Source organism: Mandrillus leucophaeus, unplaced genomic scaffold (genome assembly GCF_000951045.1).
Source record: "Mandrillus leucophaeus isolate KB7577 unplaced genomic scaffold, Mleu.le_1.0 Scaffold367, whole genome shotgun sequence".
Lineage (NCBI taxonomy): Eukaryota > Metazoa > Chordata > Mammalia > Primates > Cercopithecidae > Mandrillus > Mandrillus leucophaeus.
Genome location: NW_012103887.1, coordinates 820,430 through 837,398, shown reverse-complemented (window position 1 = coordinate 837,398; position 16,969 = coordinate 820,430). Strand labels below are relative to the sequence as shown.

The window sequence follows — 16,969 nt, the reverse complement described above, 5'->3', positions numbered from 1 at the left end:
ATCGCCCAGGCTGGAGTGCAGTGGTGCGATCTCAGCTCACTACAACCTCCGCCTCCTGCCTCAGCCTCCTGAGTAACTGGGATTACAGGTGTGCGCCACCATGCCCGGCTAATTTTTGTATTTTTAGTAGAGATGGGGTTTTACCATTTTGGTCAGGCTGCTCTCTAACTCCTGACCTTGTGATTCACCCGCCTTGTCCTCCCAAAGTCCTGGGATTACAGGTGTGAACCACTGCGCCCGGCCAGTTTTTTTCTTTATGTTTACTTTTCTGCTGTTTGAATATGATATGCCTAGGTATAGTTATTTTTTGGCATTTATCCTTCTTGGTGTTTTCTGATATTGCTGGATCTGGGGTTTGGTATCTCGTTTTAATTTGTGGACATTCTTAGTCATTACTTCAAATGTTCCTTTTCTTCCTTTCTCCCTTTCTTCTTCTGGTGTTCTCATCACACATATGTTACACCTTTCACAGTTGTCCACAGTTTTTGGATAGCCTACGGTTTTTTGTTTTTGTTTTTGTTTTTCCGTTTTTTTCCCCTTTGCTTTCTGTTTTTGAATCTTTTATAAATTATTTCCTCAGCTATGTCCAGTATACCAATGAGTCCATCAAAGGCGTTATTCATTTCTATCAGTGTTTTTGATCTTTAGAATTTTTTATTCTTTTAGAATTTTCATCTCTCTGTTTATAATGCCCGTCTGTTCTTGTATGCTGCCTGCTTTATCTGAGCCCTTAGCCTGCTAATTATAGTTGTTTTACATTCCCATTCTGATAATTCCAACTTCCTTGCCATGTCTGAGTCTGATTCTGATGCTTGCTCTGTCTCTTGCAGTTTTAGTTTTTGCCTCATTAATTTTGATGTTGTGTGTTAGGTGCATACACATTGAGGATTGTTAGGGCATCTTTAAGAATTGGCCCCTTTACCATTATGTAATGCCCTTCTTTATCCCTGATAATTTTCCTTGCACTGATATCTGTTCTATATAGAACTAGTATAGCTTCTTCTGCTTTCCTTTGATAAGTTTTAGTATGGTATATCTTTCTGCATCTTTTTATTTTTAGCCTATATGTGGCTTTACATTTAAAGTGTGTTTCTCATAGACAGCATATAGTTGGGTCTTGTTTTTTGATCACTCTGACAGTCTGTTTTGTGCCTTTTAGTATGCCTTGTAATTTTTTTCTTGATAGCTGGACATGATTTACTGGGTAAAGGGAACTGCTGTAAATAGACCATTAGTAACATGTTGGTAAGCTGTGGGGGAAGGTGAATCCTGTGAGGAAGTCTCATTCTTTTGATGAGCCTGTGTGTCTGGATTGTGAATTCCACAAGTGCTTCTCAGTCTTCCTCACCCTGCCTCTTAGGTATGACCACAAGTTAGAGTGGATATTTTCCTTCCCTCTGTGAGTTATTCCCAGACAAAGTTCCAATAGCTTAGACTCTGATAACATAGTGTCTCTTGAGGGCAGGCCTTGGAAAGAACAACACGTTCTGGCACATTTCCAAGTGGTTCCTTTTCCTTCCCCTCTGCCAGAAGCAAGAGTGGATTTTTCACTGATACTTTAAGAATCTTTTGAACTCCGGGAAGTAAAACTCACAAAAGCATAGGGGCCCCTATGACTGGGCACCCCTGGAATTTTTAACTCTAAAACTGTCCATGCTGAGCACTTGTCCATTACAGTTTAGGCTTTCCTGCCCTATGCTGGTTACTCAAGGGGTTCCTGCCTGTGAATTTCTGCTCCAGTAAGTTGTGATTCTCAGTGTTTGCCCCTCTCTCTCTCCAATATGGGGGCAACAAAGCTGCCTTGTGACCTTACTTCTCTGATGGATCTAAGAAAAATCATTCATTCTTTTAGTCTGTTACATTTTTACTTGTTAGGATGGAATGGCAACTTCCAAGCTCTTTACATGCCAGGCTGGAAGGCAGCCAGGAGTCTCAGTGCACGTTTCTGAGACATCGTTATTGGGGTATGTAATTCCCCAGTAGGTACCATAACATTTGCGTGTCATAAAATTCACCCATTGTAAGTGTACAGCTCAATACTTTTTAGTAAATTTAGAGAATTGTGTAACAACCAACAGTCGCCACAAGAAGCTTAGAACATTTTCATCATCCCAGAAAGTCCCTTTGTGCCCATTTGGGATCCCTGCTTCTGCCACCAGTCCTAGGCAACCACTGATGTACTTTCTGTCTCTATAAATGTGCCCCTTTTTGGGATATTACATATAAATGGAATCATACAATATGCAGTCTTTTTGTCTGGCTTCTGTTGTTCAGCTTAATGGTTTTGATATTTATTCGTGTTGTAGCATACATCTCAATGCAATTTTAAAGCCCCAAATCAAGATACAATAACTGCTTTCTAGTTATTAATACCTATTTAACCAGATTGGAAATAAGACAATATTCAAATGAACCTTTCTATGAGAATGCCAACTTGTCTATTACACATGAAACGTGATGACTGGTCTACAGATCATACTCACAAGCTCTTGGTTAGCCGACTGACCTGTAAGAGTGATTTTAAAATTATAAAGTTTTACCAACAGAACTATATTTTGAAATAGGTTATAGATACACTCATATTGATTAATTTCAGTAGGTGATAGAAATAAACGAATGAGCACAGTTGATGTTAGGACACATCATGTTCAAATTTGCATAAGTGGCTTCAATTTCTTCCTGAGAAATCTAATTAACTTTCCCAAACAAATGGAATAGTTAATGTCTGATTTTTCTTAAAGCCAGTTTGAAAGTTCCAAAGCTGTCATGGTTTTATCATTGTAAAAAGTTTGAAATTCACAGACTGTTCATGTATATAAATTACTGTACTTACAAATTATCCTCGAGTCTCTTCAAGGATTCCAAAACTAATGAATGATTACTGTCTAAGGAGCAGGATCCAAAACAATTTAGGGCTGAAATATATCTAATTTTCATAACCCAGTCATTATGTAGCTTCCTTTTAACACTGGGGATTAAGAAAAGGCAGGGGAGATTTATGTTAAACACACAAACGTATAATGTAAGTTTCTATTCAGCAGTTTATTTTGACTTTAACTGAATTGTAACTGAATTGTGCTAAACCCGAATGTAGAATACAGCCCAATGCATTATAACACTTTTTATTTTTATTTATTTATTTAGTTAGTTAGTTAGAGACGGAGTCTTGCTCTCTCACCTAGGCTGGAGTGTGCAGTGGTGTGATCTCAGCTCACTGCAACCTCTACCTCCTGGGTTCAAGCAATTCTCTTGCCTCAGCCTCCCAAGTAGCTGGAATTACAGATGTGCACCACCATGCCTGGCTAATTTTGTATTTTTAGTAGAGACAGGATTTCATGATGTTTGCTAGGCTGGTCTCAAACTCCTGACCTCAGGTGATCTGCCTGCCTCGGCCTCCCAAAGTACTGGGATTACAGGCGTGAGCCATTGCACCCGGCCCACTTTTAACTGTTTATTTATAATCAAGCATACTTAAAATGGAAAAGTAACTTTAAAAGACTCATCAAAATTTGAGCTGTGAATTCAGAATTAAAAGAATAATCTAGAAGAATCCCAATTCAATAATGGCACTATTTTATTTTACTAGAAAATTTCTAATCATCCAAATGGAGCAGTATGCTTCATATTCTTTTATATCTTATTTGAATCAATTCATTTGAAAATATATTTATATTTTCCATTAATACTTTTCAAACTGAAGTACTGGGAAATGTATAATCTCAGTTCACTGGTGAAGCTGAGTGGGGGATAGTGATCATATTCCTTATCAGAGTGTTGGCCATCAGTTCACAAAACATTTGAATGTGGGGCTTAAGGTTACAGACAAAACCTCTGCCTCAAAATTCTTGTCTTCATGATGTTATATTTACCCATATTTAATGGCTTGTCTCCTCATTCAAATTTATTGAACACCTGTTGCCTCCCAGGTACTAAGGACACAAGGATGATTAAGGTAAAAAGTAGTGTCACCAAGTTGCTTAAATTCTAGTTGAGGAATAGAAATGTTTATAGCTCAAGGCATGAACGTTCTGCAATATGACATTAAACCGAGTGGAGAGGGAGCTTTCTGTTCTCATGCCAGATATGTTTGAACTCTGGATGCTGGCTACTTCTTTCTTCAATTTGTATAATGGTTTGCATATCAGTGTTTACTACCCCCACATCCACCCATTCAACAAGAATGAATTCTACAGATGTCAGCTGCAGGAAAACTTGTATGATAGCACCAGAATTTAATTATCTCTTTGGCCTTAATACTTTTCATTCTGGTGAGGTTTGAAGATCTCTTGGTGTAAGAAAATGCCGCAACACTCAGCCTATACATACACCACAGTCTTGAATGATTTGAATCATCTGCATGATTAAATCATCTACATGAATATAATAACCACAAGAACTAACGTGAATTAGCATTCCTTTAACTGTACCCAGATTCCTTAACTTCCTCAGATTTCTAAACCTCATTTTTCACATGTCTATCTAATGAAAACAGGGATTGAAAAACGAGCCATGGAATTTTCTGACAGGTGGCACACATATTAATAAAAAGCAGATTCATGTCTCAGCATCTGTTCTATGAGTCTAGCATAACTAGAATGAAATGCTTAATAGTATATAGAGCAACACGTCACATATTGGGGAAGCCCTCCATCAGGTCTAATTCTCTGTTGGGACTAAGCAATACTGCTTACGTGTGAAAGATAGAAAATGGAGCCAGTTAATTTTATTGTGTCATTCTTAGGGTTCCAGCAACGGGACTAGTCCTAATTCCATGGAGTATCAGTTGTAATGAGCTTTTAATTGCATATTCTAACTCTGGGATAAGTATTTGTTACATAACAAAGTATAATCCATTTTTTAATGTCTTTATAAAGAAAAAATATTCATTGTACAAAATTTAGAAAGCAAATAAAATTTTTAAAATCACCTCTTTGAAGTCCTATAGAAATCATTTATTAAACTTTTGGATATTTATACTCAATATTTTTCTTTTTTTTATTAATTAATTTTTTTAAAGTATACTTTATGTTCTAGGGTACATGTGCACTACGTACAGGTTTGTTACATATGTATACATGTGCCATGTTGGTGTGCTGCACCCATTAACTCGTCATTTACATTAGGTATATCTCCTAATGCTATCCCTCCCCCCCCCCTCTGCACAGGATCCGGTGTGTGATGATCCCCTTCCTGCGTCCAAGTGTTCTCATTGTTCAATTCCCACCTATAAGTGAGAACATGCAGTGTTTGGTTTTCTGTTCTTGCGATAGTTTGCTGAGAATGATGGTTTCCAGCTGCATCCGTGTCCCTACAAAGGACACGAACTCATCCTTTTTTATGGCTGCATAGTATTCCATGGTGTATATGTGCCACATTTTCTTAATCCAGTCTGTCATTGATAGACATTTGGGTTGATTCCAAGTCTTTGCTATTGTGAATAGTGCTGCAGTAAACATACGTGTGCATGTGTCTTTATGGCAGCATGATTTATAATCCTTTGGGTATATTCCCAGTAATGGGATGGCTGGGTCATATGGTATTTCTAGTTCTAGATCCTTGAGGAATCGCCACACTGTTTTCCACAATGGTTGAACTAGTTTACAGTCCCACCAAGAGTGTAAAAGTGTTTCTATTTCTCCACATCCTCTCCAGCACCTGTTGTTTCCTGACTTTTTAATGATTGCCATTCTAACTGGTGTGAGATGGTATCTGACTGTGATTTTGATTTGCATTTCTCTGATGGCGAGTGATGATGAGCATTTTTTCATATGTCTGTTGGCTGCATAAATATCTTCTTTTGAGAAGTGTCTGTTTATACTCAATATTTTTCTAAGTAGAAATACACACACATATATACATTTATAAGATTGGATTCATATATACATAAAAATTAATTAAATTAAAATTTTTTTATCCCCCAAATTCATATGTTGAAAGATAAATCATTTTTACTTGACATTATGTCATAAACCCTTTTCATACTATTAAATATTTTTCAAAACAATTAAATGGGTATATGACATATAGTTATACTATGATTTGCTGAACATCCTTGAAATCTGAATGTATTTTAGGTGTCAGACAAAAAATGTATTTTATATATAAATATATATCATTTATGTTTTTATTATATATTTATATATCTGAATTATTTATGTAAATGATTAATCATCTAAATTAATCATTCCCCTTTTGTTGGACACTAGATAATTTACCATCAGAAATAATGCTGTGGGCCAGGCGCAGTGGCTCAAGCCTGTAATCCCAGCACTTTGGGAGGCCGAGGCGGGCAGATCACGAGGTCAGGAGTTTGAGACCAGCCTGACCAATATAGTGAAACCCCGTTGCTACTAAAAATACAAAAATTAGCTGGGCATGGCGGCACGTACCTGTAATCAGCTACTCAGGAGGCTGAGGCAGGAGAATCTCTTGAACCCAGGAGGCGGAGGTTGCAGTGAGCTGAGACTGCGCCACTGCGCTCCAGCCTGGGTGACGGAGTGAGACTCCATCAAAAAAGGAAAGGAAAGAGAGGGGAGGGGAGAATACGGGAGGGGAGGGGAGGGGGAAGCTGTGATAACCATACTTAGATTTTTGAAGATAGGGATACCAGGTCCCAGTGTATAAATGGTTATGAAGGCACTTGATGCAGCTTCCCAGATTCTTTCCGAAAAGGTGGATCCAGTTCATACTTTTACCACCAACAGTGTGAGAACGCCCAGGTCACAGCATCTTCCCCATTTTTAATCATTTCTGATTTTATAAGTGAGAAATTGTATCTGATTTTAAGTTGCACTTCTTTGATAAATAAGGAAGACCATTTAACATAAAATTTAGGTTTTTCAGCTAATAAAAGTAATATATACCTTTCTCAAAAAGTTTAAAGACATTGCTGTTATAAGGAAGACAATAATTATCAGTTGGGGATAACTATTGTTGGCATTTTTTTGTGATGATCACTTTGAAATGTTTATTGACCATTTGTACTGTGTGCACGTTTGTGAGTTACATGTTCATGACCTTTGCTCATTTTTCTCTTCGAGGATTATATCTTTTAATTGAACTCTACGCCCCAATACAACTATCAACCCATTGTCTGTCATATTTGTCACAAATGTTTATTCCAGTTTGCTTTTAAAATACTATCTTTTGATGTCCAGAGGTTTTATTTTGTATATAGTCAAATCTATGACACTTTTTCTTTGAATTCTACATCCATTGCTTTTATATTTAGAATGTTTCCCATATTCAAGTGCTTGTAACTAGTCACATATATTTTTATAGTTTTTTTCATGATTTAATTTTTTCATTTAACTTTTCAATCTACTCAAGTACCTGTAAGTTTTAGTTGTCAATAGCACTTAAATTAGGAGCTATTACACTGACAGTTTCTTGGGCCAGAAGCATTTCACTGTGTGTGTGTGCATGTGTGTGTGTATATATGAACAATGACTATACTTAATTTTTTATATTACTTTAATTTTTCTTAATTTCTTATTTTCTATAATTTAAGTCTCATTTTTCACTTTTCACCATAAAGCTTACTTGCAAAAGACTGTAATTATTAAAAGAATTAAATTAGCCATATGATACCCTTACCTTTTAAAGTTCTTTGAGTCTAAGACCTGATTTTGTAATTTTCTTTTGGATTTTGCCTGCTTTATTCCAAAGTCATCACTGTTGACTGTGAATCTGTTCACAAAACCCCCATCATCCCCCAAGAGGATGTCATCTCGGCAGAGATGGTCAGGCAAAGGCACCACACACACACACAGGAGGCAGTGATCCATTGGCTTTATGACAAAATAATTTTCCTAGAAACAGAAAAATGACTTTAATGAATTGCTACTTTGCTCTATTCAATAAATATCTCCCCTATTATTTGACAAAAATTTCACTTTCCAATGTTTTTTATTGTAGATACTCCTATCGTACAAGATAATTTGAGAGAGGGAAAAAAAACAGTTAACCAAATAAAAGTTATAGAACACTCGCTGTTATTTTGGGTGTTTTGTGGAGAAAGGAGTAGAGTGCCTACCCCTGGGCCAATAAGTAATGAGATTTTTCTGATGCGTGACTGTAAATGACCCTTTTTTGGATTTATAAGAAAATATTAAAGTAAGCATAACAAGATTCAGGTGTTACCAGACTATTGACATAAAACTGGGTGGCAAACAGGAAAATCAAATATCAAAGTCCCAAGGAGTCACCAGAAGAAAAATTATCCTACCATCCAAGTTTATTCAGAAATATTTAGCATGTGTCAAGCTGATTTTGTACTATTGAACGGGGCCACTAAGCTATACAGCTATTGCTCTTCCGTGATTCAGTCTCTATAAATTTGTTCAGTCAACAAACATTTATCTATATATTTCCTTCTGTGTGCCAAGAACTACTGCAGCACGACTGTGCAATGGTGAACAGGACAGTTTCTGACTTTGTAGAGCTACCAGTCTGGTAGAAGTGCATTTAAGGAAACAAATCACAGTGCTCTGATACACAGTGACTGAGAAGGCCACAACAGGTCCCATGGCCAAAGAAAGTGACATTTGATCTGGGGCCTGAATTGGTTGAGAGGAAGATTAAGAGGAGGTTGAGAGGAGGGAGTCTAGCAGGAGAGTGCAATCAGTCTTCACCAAACTAGAAAAAAAATTCCTAAAATTCATATGGAGCCAAAAAAGAGCCTGCATAGCCAAAGCAAAACTAAGCAAAAAGAACAAATCTGGAGGCATCACACTCTCTCTTTTCAAACTATACTATAAGGCCATAGTCACTAAAAATAGCATGGTGCTGGTATAAAAATAGGCACATAGACCAATGGAACAGAATAGAGAACCCAGAAATAAACCCAAATACTTACAGCCAACTTATCTTCAACAAAGCAAACAAAAACATTAAGTGGGAAAAGGACACCCTATTCAACAAATGGTGCTGGAATAATTGGCAAGTCACACATAGGAGAATGAAACTGGATCCTCATCCCTCATCTTATACAAAAATCAACTCACGATGGATCAAGGACTTAAATCTAAGACCTGAAACTATAAAAATTCTAGAAGATAACATTGGAAAAACCTTTCTAGACATTGGCTTAGGCAAGGATTTCATGACCAAGAATCCAAGAGCAAATGCAATAAAAAGAAAGATAAATAGCTGGGACTTAATTAAACTAAGGAGATTTTGCACAGCAAAAAGAAGCCAGCAGAGTAAACAGACAACCCACAGAGTGGGAGAAAATCTTCACAATCTATACATCTGACAAAGGACTAATATCCAGAATCTACAAGGAACTAAAACAAATTAGCAAGAAAAAACAAACAATCCCATCAAAAAGTGGGCTAAGGACATGAATAGACAGTTCTCAAAAGAAGATATACAAATGGCCAACAAAAATATGGAAAAAAATGCGCAGCATCATTAATGATCAGGAAAAATGCAAATCAAAACCACAATATGATACCATCTTACTCCTGAAAGAATGGCTGTAATCAAAAACTCAAAAAATAATAGATGTTGGTGTGGATGCAGTGAAAAGGGAACCCTTCTACACTGCTGGTGGGAATGTAAACTAGTACAACCACTGTGGAAAACAGTGTGGAGATTCCTTAAAGAACTAAAAGTAAAACTACCATTGGATCCAGCAGTCCCACTACCAGATATCTACTCAGAGGAAAAGAAGTCCTTATATGTAAAAGCTACTTGCTCACTCATGTTTCTAGCAGCACAATTCACAACTGCAAAAATGTGAAACCAACCCAAATGCCCATCAGTCAACGAGTGGATAAAGAAACTGTGGTATATATGTATACACAATGGAATACTACTTAGCCATAAAAATGGATGAATTAATGGCATTCACAGCAACCTGGATGGAACTGGAGACTATTATTGTAAGTGAAGTAACTCAGGAGTGGAAAATCAAACATCATATATTCTCACTCATAAGAGGGAGCTAAGCTATGAGGATGCAAAGGCGTAAAAATGACACAATGGACTTTGGGGACTCCGGGGAAAAGGGTGGGAAGGGGGTAAGGGATAAAAGACTACAAATTGGGTTCAGTACATACTGTTTGGGAGATGGGTACACCAAAATCTCACAAATCACCACTAAAGAGCTTACTCATGTAACCAGATACCACCTGTGATCCCCAAACCTATGGAAATAAAAAAGTTTAAACAATTTTTAAAGAAAGAGAGAGGAGGCTGTAGAACCGTGTCGTGGCCGAGACAGGAGGGGAGGGCGTGTCAAATGCAAGGATATTTTGCCTTCAGAGAGAGGACGAAAGTAAGGATGTGGTTTCCAGTTAAATCTGTAGGTGAAAGCACTGGAATTTGAAAGAGGACAAGTCTGATAGTAGACTCAGTTTTTTGCAGGAAAATAGAGAACAAGTCCTTATACTACAGGGAGAAGCCTGAGAAGAATATTGAAATTGTGGATGACTTACAAGAAATGGGCCAGTGAGTTGGTTAGGGCCAGAAAGAGATTGATGGAAGCCACTGAGAGCCCAGCTGAGTCTGCAGACCCCAAGTTTGTAATTGTGCCAAATAGCACTGTTTGGTTCTTTTCCATCAGTGCTTAGCCACTGTAAAGGAGCAGAGAAGGGCTAGGGCATCTCTCCAGTTTGAAGGACAAATATTGAAGAGAATGAAGGGTGAGGCTGACCACCTCAGATGACACCCCCAGAGGGTGCAGACCAGAAGGGAAGAAGAGAAGAGTTGAGAGGGAGTGAAGACTGGAACGTGATGTTTTCAAGGAACTAGAGGCGTCTATGGGATTGAAAAGCAAGAGTGGAAACAGAACAGCGTTAGGAGAAGAGGTTATGATCAAAGTTCAGGCTCTTGGAGTTTAGGGGTTTGGAAATTAATAAACCTGGTCTATAACACAGCACATCATAAAGTAACATTGACCAAGAAGCTGCCATCTTTAAAATTACTCTGGCATCACTAGTTGGTTACAACATTGTGAACAAATAGCAAAAGAAAGTTAGTTTTTTACCAAGGCTAGGAACAAGCAAGGCATGAAGGAAGGTTAATTTATTTCTTAATCATCCATGTCCTTCAAAGTCAGTCTGCTTCCTGAAGATATTTTTAAATAGCCTCGGTGCTCAGTGATCTCACGCTCCCTGAGTCCCTGTTGCACATATAATTTGCTGTATCATCATATTATATATTATGTTTATTCATGAGGAACTTCAAGACTGAGTTTTGTTTGAGTGCAGAGAACATAATCGTTACTTCTAAATGTCTGCAAATGCTCAATAAATACGATAGATTGGTTAAGCGGTAACATCTCAGCCACTGAAGGGCTGCCTCATTAGATGTTTTTGCCAGACTTAGACATTTGATTTTAGAAATTTTCTCACCTAATGAAGCTGGACTTGGGAGAAAAGATTTGAACTTGATAACATGAGTATACCCAAAGAAAGATAATACATGGATTCAGAGAAGGGCATAAAAGAAGAAAGGAATTACTCCCTCACTCAAAAACAACCCAACCCCCACTGAACTAAATATACACTAAATGGAAAGAATAGTCCCTTTTAATTACAGAATATACATGCTGAACTTGATCTAAGAGACTACTTACTTAAATCCTCTCATCTTATAGATGAAGAAACTGATGTTCGATAGAGAAAGTGGATTGCTCATACTGTACCACTACTGAAAAGACAATCTCATTTCTTTGAGTATTTCTCTTGGCACAATACCTGGCTGCTCCCTTGAGCTTTATAATCCCAGACAATAATGGTCCTTTCTGTTGTGGCTACGATTCGTTTCAGCTGCAAGAGGTAATCACACCCTGTAATCCAGGAGGTGTCCTGACAGAAAAGCAGAGAAGTGGGGGATATAATGCATTTCCTTCTATGACCTGGTGATGGTTAACAAAGGGCAGGTTAGTCACACTAAAAGCCCCATTTTGCTGCCTTGTTACAGAGAAGCCTTGCAGTACATCCTGTCTGAGCATCTTGGATACAGGCTCCCATCTTTTCCCCTTTCACTCTTACCCTGAGTGTCTCAGTACTATCAGCTAGAGAATGATTCAGTTAGCAATGGGATTGCTCCCTGGAAGCACACAGCAGTTCGTGGAGCATCTTTGTGCACTATTTACTGCTGTGAGGCCGCTTCTTCACATGGGCACTACGAGACTAGATTTAGGGCGCTGATTAAGCGAGCTCTCCAGCCCTGTCCCCATGCTAGAAAACAAAGACCTTAGTAATGACCTGGTCCATGATAAGTGGAGACCAAGGAGAATTTATTGTGTCCTACCTAAAGACACCAAGCTGGCATGGCTAGGAGCTGTAATATCAACAACACACTCCTTAACAGAAACAGAAGCTTCCATTTATGAGTGCTACATGCATTTCAGGCATGGACTCCAACATTCTGTAAAACCTGTTAGAAATTCCAGGGTTGGCTTTTTTTTTTTTTCTTTCCAGTTTAGGAAATGGAGGTTCAACAATGAGAACACTTGGACACAGGAAGGGGAACATCACACACCAGGGCCTGTTGTGGGGTGGGGGGAGTGGGGAAGGATAGCATTAGGAGATATACCTAATGTAAATGACGAGTTAATGGGTGCAGCACACCAACATGGCACATGTGTACATATGTAACAAACCTGCACATTGTGCACATGTACCCTAGTACATAAAGTATAATAATTAAAAAATGGAGGTTCAGAAGTTTACAGAGAATCCAGACTCCTTTGCCAGGAAGCATGGCAGCCTTCTTTGTAGTTCAGGGTATTCAGTGCGTGCAAGCAATGAAAGAGTCAAGCATTCTCCTAGCTCTCGTAAATCCATAATGAGATTCTGCAAGCAAGTCACTATAGCTTTACAACATCTGCTGCAATTACTATTCCGATTAGTGATGTGGATTAAATAAATTACAAAATTGTACTCAAACTTTTAATGTTGTATTCAACTTTAAAATAAAAATATTTTCTAATTATTTCCATGGGCTACCTCCTTGTTCTCACAACTTGGCTTGTATCCATTCTTTACCTTCTCTGATAGCAGATGCTCAGAAAAACTGAGAAGCTTTTAAATTGAAGCTTCCAAGGAGTGACCAGTTTCCAAGCAATTCTCTGCAGTCAGTTTAACTCCAGAAAGCAAGACCTGGGTCCTCTTTGCTGTTGCTCACGGCTTAGTTTTGATCCTAGCCAGTAAACATAAATTTATAATATAGGAAATATATATCCAGAGTCTATTCATTACTTCATTGAGATTTTAAGTAATTGTGAAGGAACCATCATCACAGCTCTAACCTTGACTTAATTAGGAATTTTTTAAGTGTACTTACTGTAACATTGGTGCTGGTCTGAACTCTCATCTATGAAAAAGGAAGAGAGTAATGAAATCTAGTTGACACTACAATTAAAGATGAAAATGCTGACTCTAAAACAACACAGAATCTTCTTGGTTTCATCTCAGCTGTCATTCTGCCCTCTGTAAGCCTCCTCCCTGTTTCTCCTTCTCCTGGAACAGCTAGCTCTGTGGAATGATGCGGCCTGTTTGCTGTGAGCAAGGCTTATCCCTCTGTGGCTCGTTGTTAAACCTGGTGACTGCGCTGTTAAGAGTCTTACACTTCACTAATCATTTTCTTCCTCCTTTATGCAAACTGCATCTTTTTTTTTTTTTTTAGTTGTTTGGAGCAACATTTGATGCCAAAAAATAGGAATGCAAAATAATCTAACAGCAATGGCAAGAGTAGTTACTAAATAGAGTGATTGAGAAAAACTACCATTTTTCATTTGAAGTTATCTGTCCAAGTTGAGACTTAAAAGAACATTTTACCCAGTGGGCCTCCTCTTTTATTCAATAAGCACCTGTTGAGTGAATATATATGCACTGGGTACTACACCAGTTAAGAACCACAGCTTTATCCCATGCAGAGAGCTAGTGTATACATGAGCAGCCTTTCCCACTCTTGTGGCATGGAAATTGCTCCCAAGATGAAGGCAAGTAGTTGAAGTATTTCAATGACCTTGTTTCTTTTACATGCTCAGATGGCCTTGAGAAATATCTAGGAAACAGTGGCCCAGAAGAAACGGATGATGTGAAACAGAGAAAGGAGATCAGAGAGATCACTAAAGCTGTTAGTCATGGCTACCCACAGGCTGCCTTTCATCGGAAGAGTTCAAAAAGGCTTTTCTAACCCGGGACTGACTTCTAGATGGGAAAAATACATCGCTGTAAGAAAACCGGTGAGTAGCAGACCAGAACACCTGTGGGTTCTGCTGCTCTTTCTCTATATATATCTTTAGTGGAAGTCACCTATTTAAAGTCCTCTCAGCTGCTTTAAAAGTTTCATAATCCTTATAGATATATTTTGAATTTTTATTAATAACATTTAATGTTTATAGCATCAAGAAAATCCTGAACTATATTTATTGTACTTCAGATACAGCCTAAATTATGAATTAATCCAAGATATTTGGAGTTGTTAAGGGCTACCTTTTAATAAATCACTCCTGTGACCTACACTTTCAGCTTAACTTTTCTCACAGGATACGTCATATTTGTAAGGCTTGCAACAATCAAAACAATATTTATTCCTGCTGTATCAAATCTCAAAATAATTAATTTTGGGCTGGACATGGCTCACTCCCATAATCCCAGCAATTTAGGAGGCCATGAGGTGGGAGGATGGCTTGAGACCACAAGTTCGAGACTAGCCTGGACAACACAGCGAGACCCTGTTTCTACAAAAAACAAAAACGAAACAAAACCATTAATTTCTTAGCCATCTTTTTCTCCAGTTACATTATCTTATAAAAAACATATGTGTTTGCACATTTGTGAGTATGCACGTGCCCATCTATAAGCTTTTGTGTGTATGTGCATGTTTGTAAAGCATCTGTGGAAATGTGATAATGTCACCTGACTTATTTCACGTCATTCTGAATATTTTAGTATGCACGTAATTATTTTCCTTCTCCTATTATTTTTTAGATACCATCTTAGTTCTATTTTTGAGGTAACAAAAGAGAAGGTAAATAATGCACCAAGAGAAAAAGATCGAGAAGATTTTTATATTTAAATGAGGCAAATTCATTTTTGTTTTCACATTATTTGTTTATTACAGCAATTGCCAACATTTACTGAGGAACTCTAATGATGCTAGGACTTCATTAGTATTAACTCAAAGAGCAAGAAGGAAGGTCTATGATTTTGGATGAGGAACCAGGGCATGCAGATATTAAATAACACACACAGCTCTAAGTGTTAGTGCGAGGCTGGAGCCCAGACTCCACGCCCACACTCTGCATCCCTCACTGCACCGCCTCCAGGGCCACACAGCCCCCACCTCTGACAGAATCTGGCTGTCTGTGACTTCAGCTTCGGAAAGATTCCCTGAACTGGAGATTACTGAAGAACTGAAAATTATGTGAAAAATTTTAATCACATAGTGATTATTTCAAAGATATTTTACTTGCATAAAGCTTGTTTCTAGTTGGAAATGAACTAATCATTAGGATTTTTAAAATAACACCAAAGATTTACCTTTTATTTTCATAGCAAAATATTATGTAGGGTATATTGTAACATATTCCATTAAAGTGAAAGTCCAAAACTTACAAATTTAGAAATGACATTGATAATAGCAAAGCCTTACATTCATGTAGGGATGTATTGTTCATAAAGTGTTTCTACACCCATTCTCTCATTTGACCTTCACTACAATCCTTTGAGGGAGGACAGGTTTTATTGTCCTCATTCTACAGATGTGAAAAAAAAAGAGATGTGAAAGATGTAAGTGACTCGCTAAGCTCCCTACTTAATGACATAATTAGTAAAACAGCGGGGCTGGAATTTGAGCAATTCATTTTTATTTCAAGTCCAAAGTTCCTGATGGGACCTTTTATTAATCACTTGGCTCATGAGTGTTTCTGATTTTAACTGAGACATTATCCAGGAGCATCTTTTAATTGTGTTGATGCCACATGGTTCGATATGACACCCTGAGGAACAATGCCAAATGCAGTCACCAGTTCCAAAGAATTGCCACAGGGCACAGCAGCCTCCTCATTACTAAATATTTGGGGTTTTTTTTTTTTGGAATAACTCTAAAATACAATTTATGGTTTCCGCTGTACCTGATACATATATATAATGCAGAGACAGACCAAGAGAGAGAAAAGGAAGGGAGGAGGGAGGAGGGAAGAAGGGAGGAGGGGAGGAAGAGAGGGAGGGAGGGAGGGAGGGAGGAAGGAAGGAAGGAAGGAAGGAAGGAAGGAAGGAAGGAAGGAAAGAGAGAGAGGGAGGGAGGGAGGAAGGAAGTAGGGAAGGAGGAAGGGAGAAAGGAAAGAAGGGAGGGGGGAAAGAAGGAAGAAGCGAGGGAGGAAGGAAGAGAGGAAAGAAGGAAGGAGGAAGGGAAGGAGGAAGGGAGAAAAAGAAGGAGGGAGGGAGGAAGGAAGGAAGAAAGGGAGGGAGGAAGGAAGAAAGGGAGGTAGGAAGGGAGGGAGGGAGGAAGGAAGGAAGGAAAGAAGGGAGGGAGGAAGGAAAGAAGAGAGGAGGGAGAGAGGAAGGAAGGAAAGAAGGAAGGAAGGAAGGAAGGAAGGGAAGGAGGGAGGAAGGGAGGGAAAGAGGGAGGGAGATAGAAATCCAAGCTTTTAAATTACCTGGTTATTGTAAAATGAATCCTTCAGTTAGAAAAAGAAAAAGAAATTACCTGGTTATTAAAAACTGTTATTAATCCTTTCTGAGTAGCTGTTATTAGTAAATCCAGGTGAGGTACCTTGACAATGCTCTTAATCACATCTCGTCTTCTACTACCTGTCAACAGCATAATATTAATTTCAACTTTCAGCAGTAAAGATGCTGAAACTCATTAGGTTTGTTTAAAAAAAAAATGATATGGCCAGACACAAGTGGCTCACTCCTGTAATCCCAGAATTTTGAGAGGCTGAGGAGGGTGGATTGTTCAAGTCCAGGAGTTTGATACCAGCCTGGGCAGCATGACAAAACTC

The 16,969-nt window shown here is 38.2% G+C and overlaps 1 protein-coding gene across 1 annotated transcript in view; it reads right to left on the bottom strand.

Annotated features, from left to right (window-relative positions):
• Positions 1–16,969, bottom strand: part of WDR64 (WD repeat domain 64) — a 162,867-nt gene that overhangs the window by 123,319 nt on the left and 22,579 nt on the right. Inside the window, exons 4-7 of the mRNA XM_011990033.1 lie at positions 16,672–16,775; positions 11,706–11,816; positions 7,597–7,811; positions 2,834–2,968 (exon numbers count right to left, since the gene is read on the bottom strand). Of these exons, the coding sequence (XP_011845423.1) occupies positions 2,834–2,968; positions 7,597–7,811; positions 11,706–11,816; positions 16,672–16,775 (565 nt within the window). The remainder of the gene's footprint in view (positions 1–2,833; positions 2,969–7,596; positions 7,812–11,705; positions 11,817–16,671; positions 16,776–16,969) is intronic.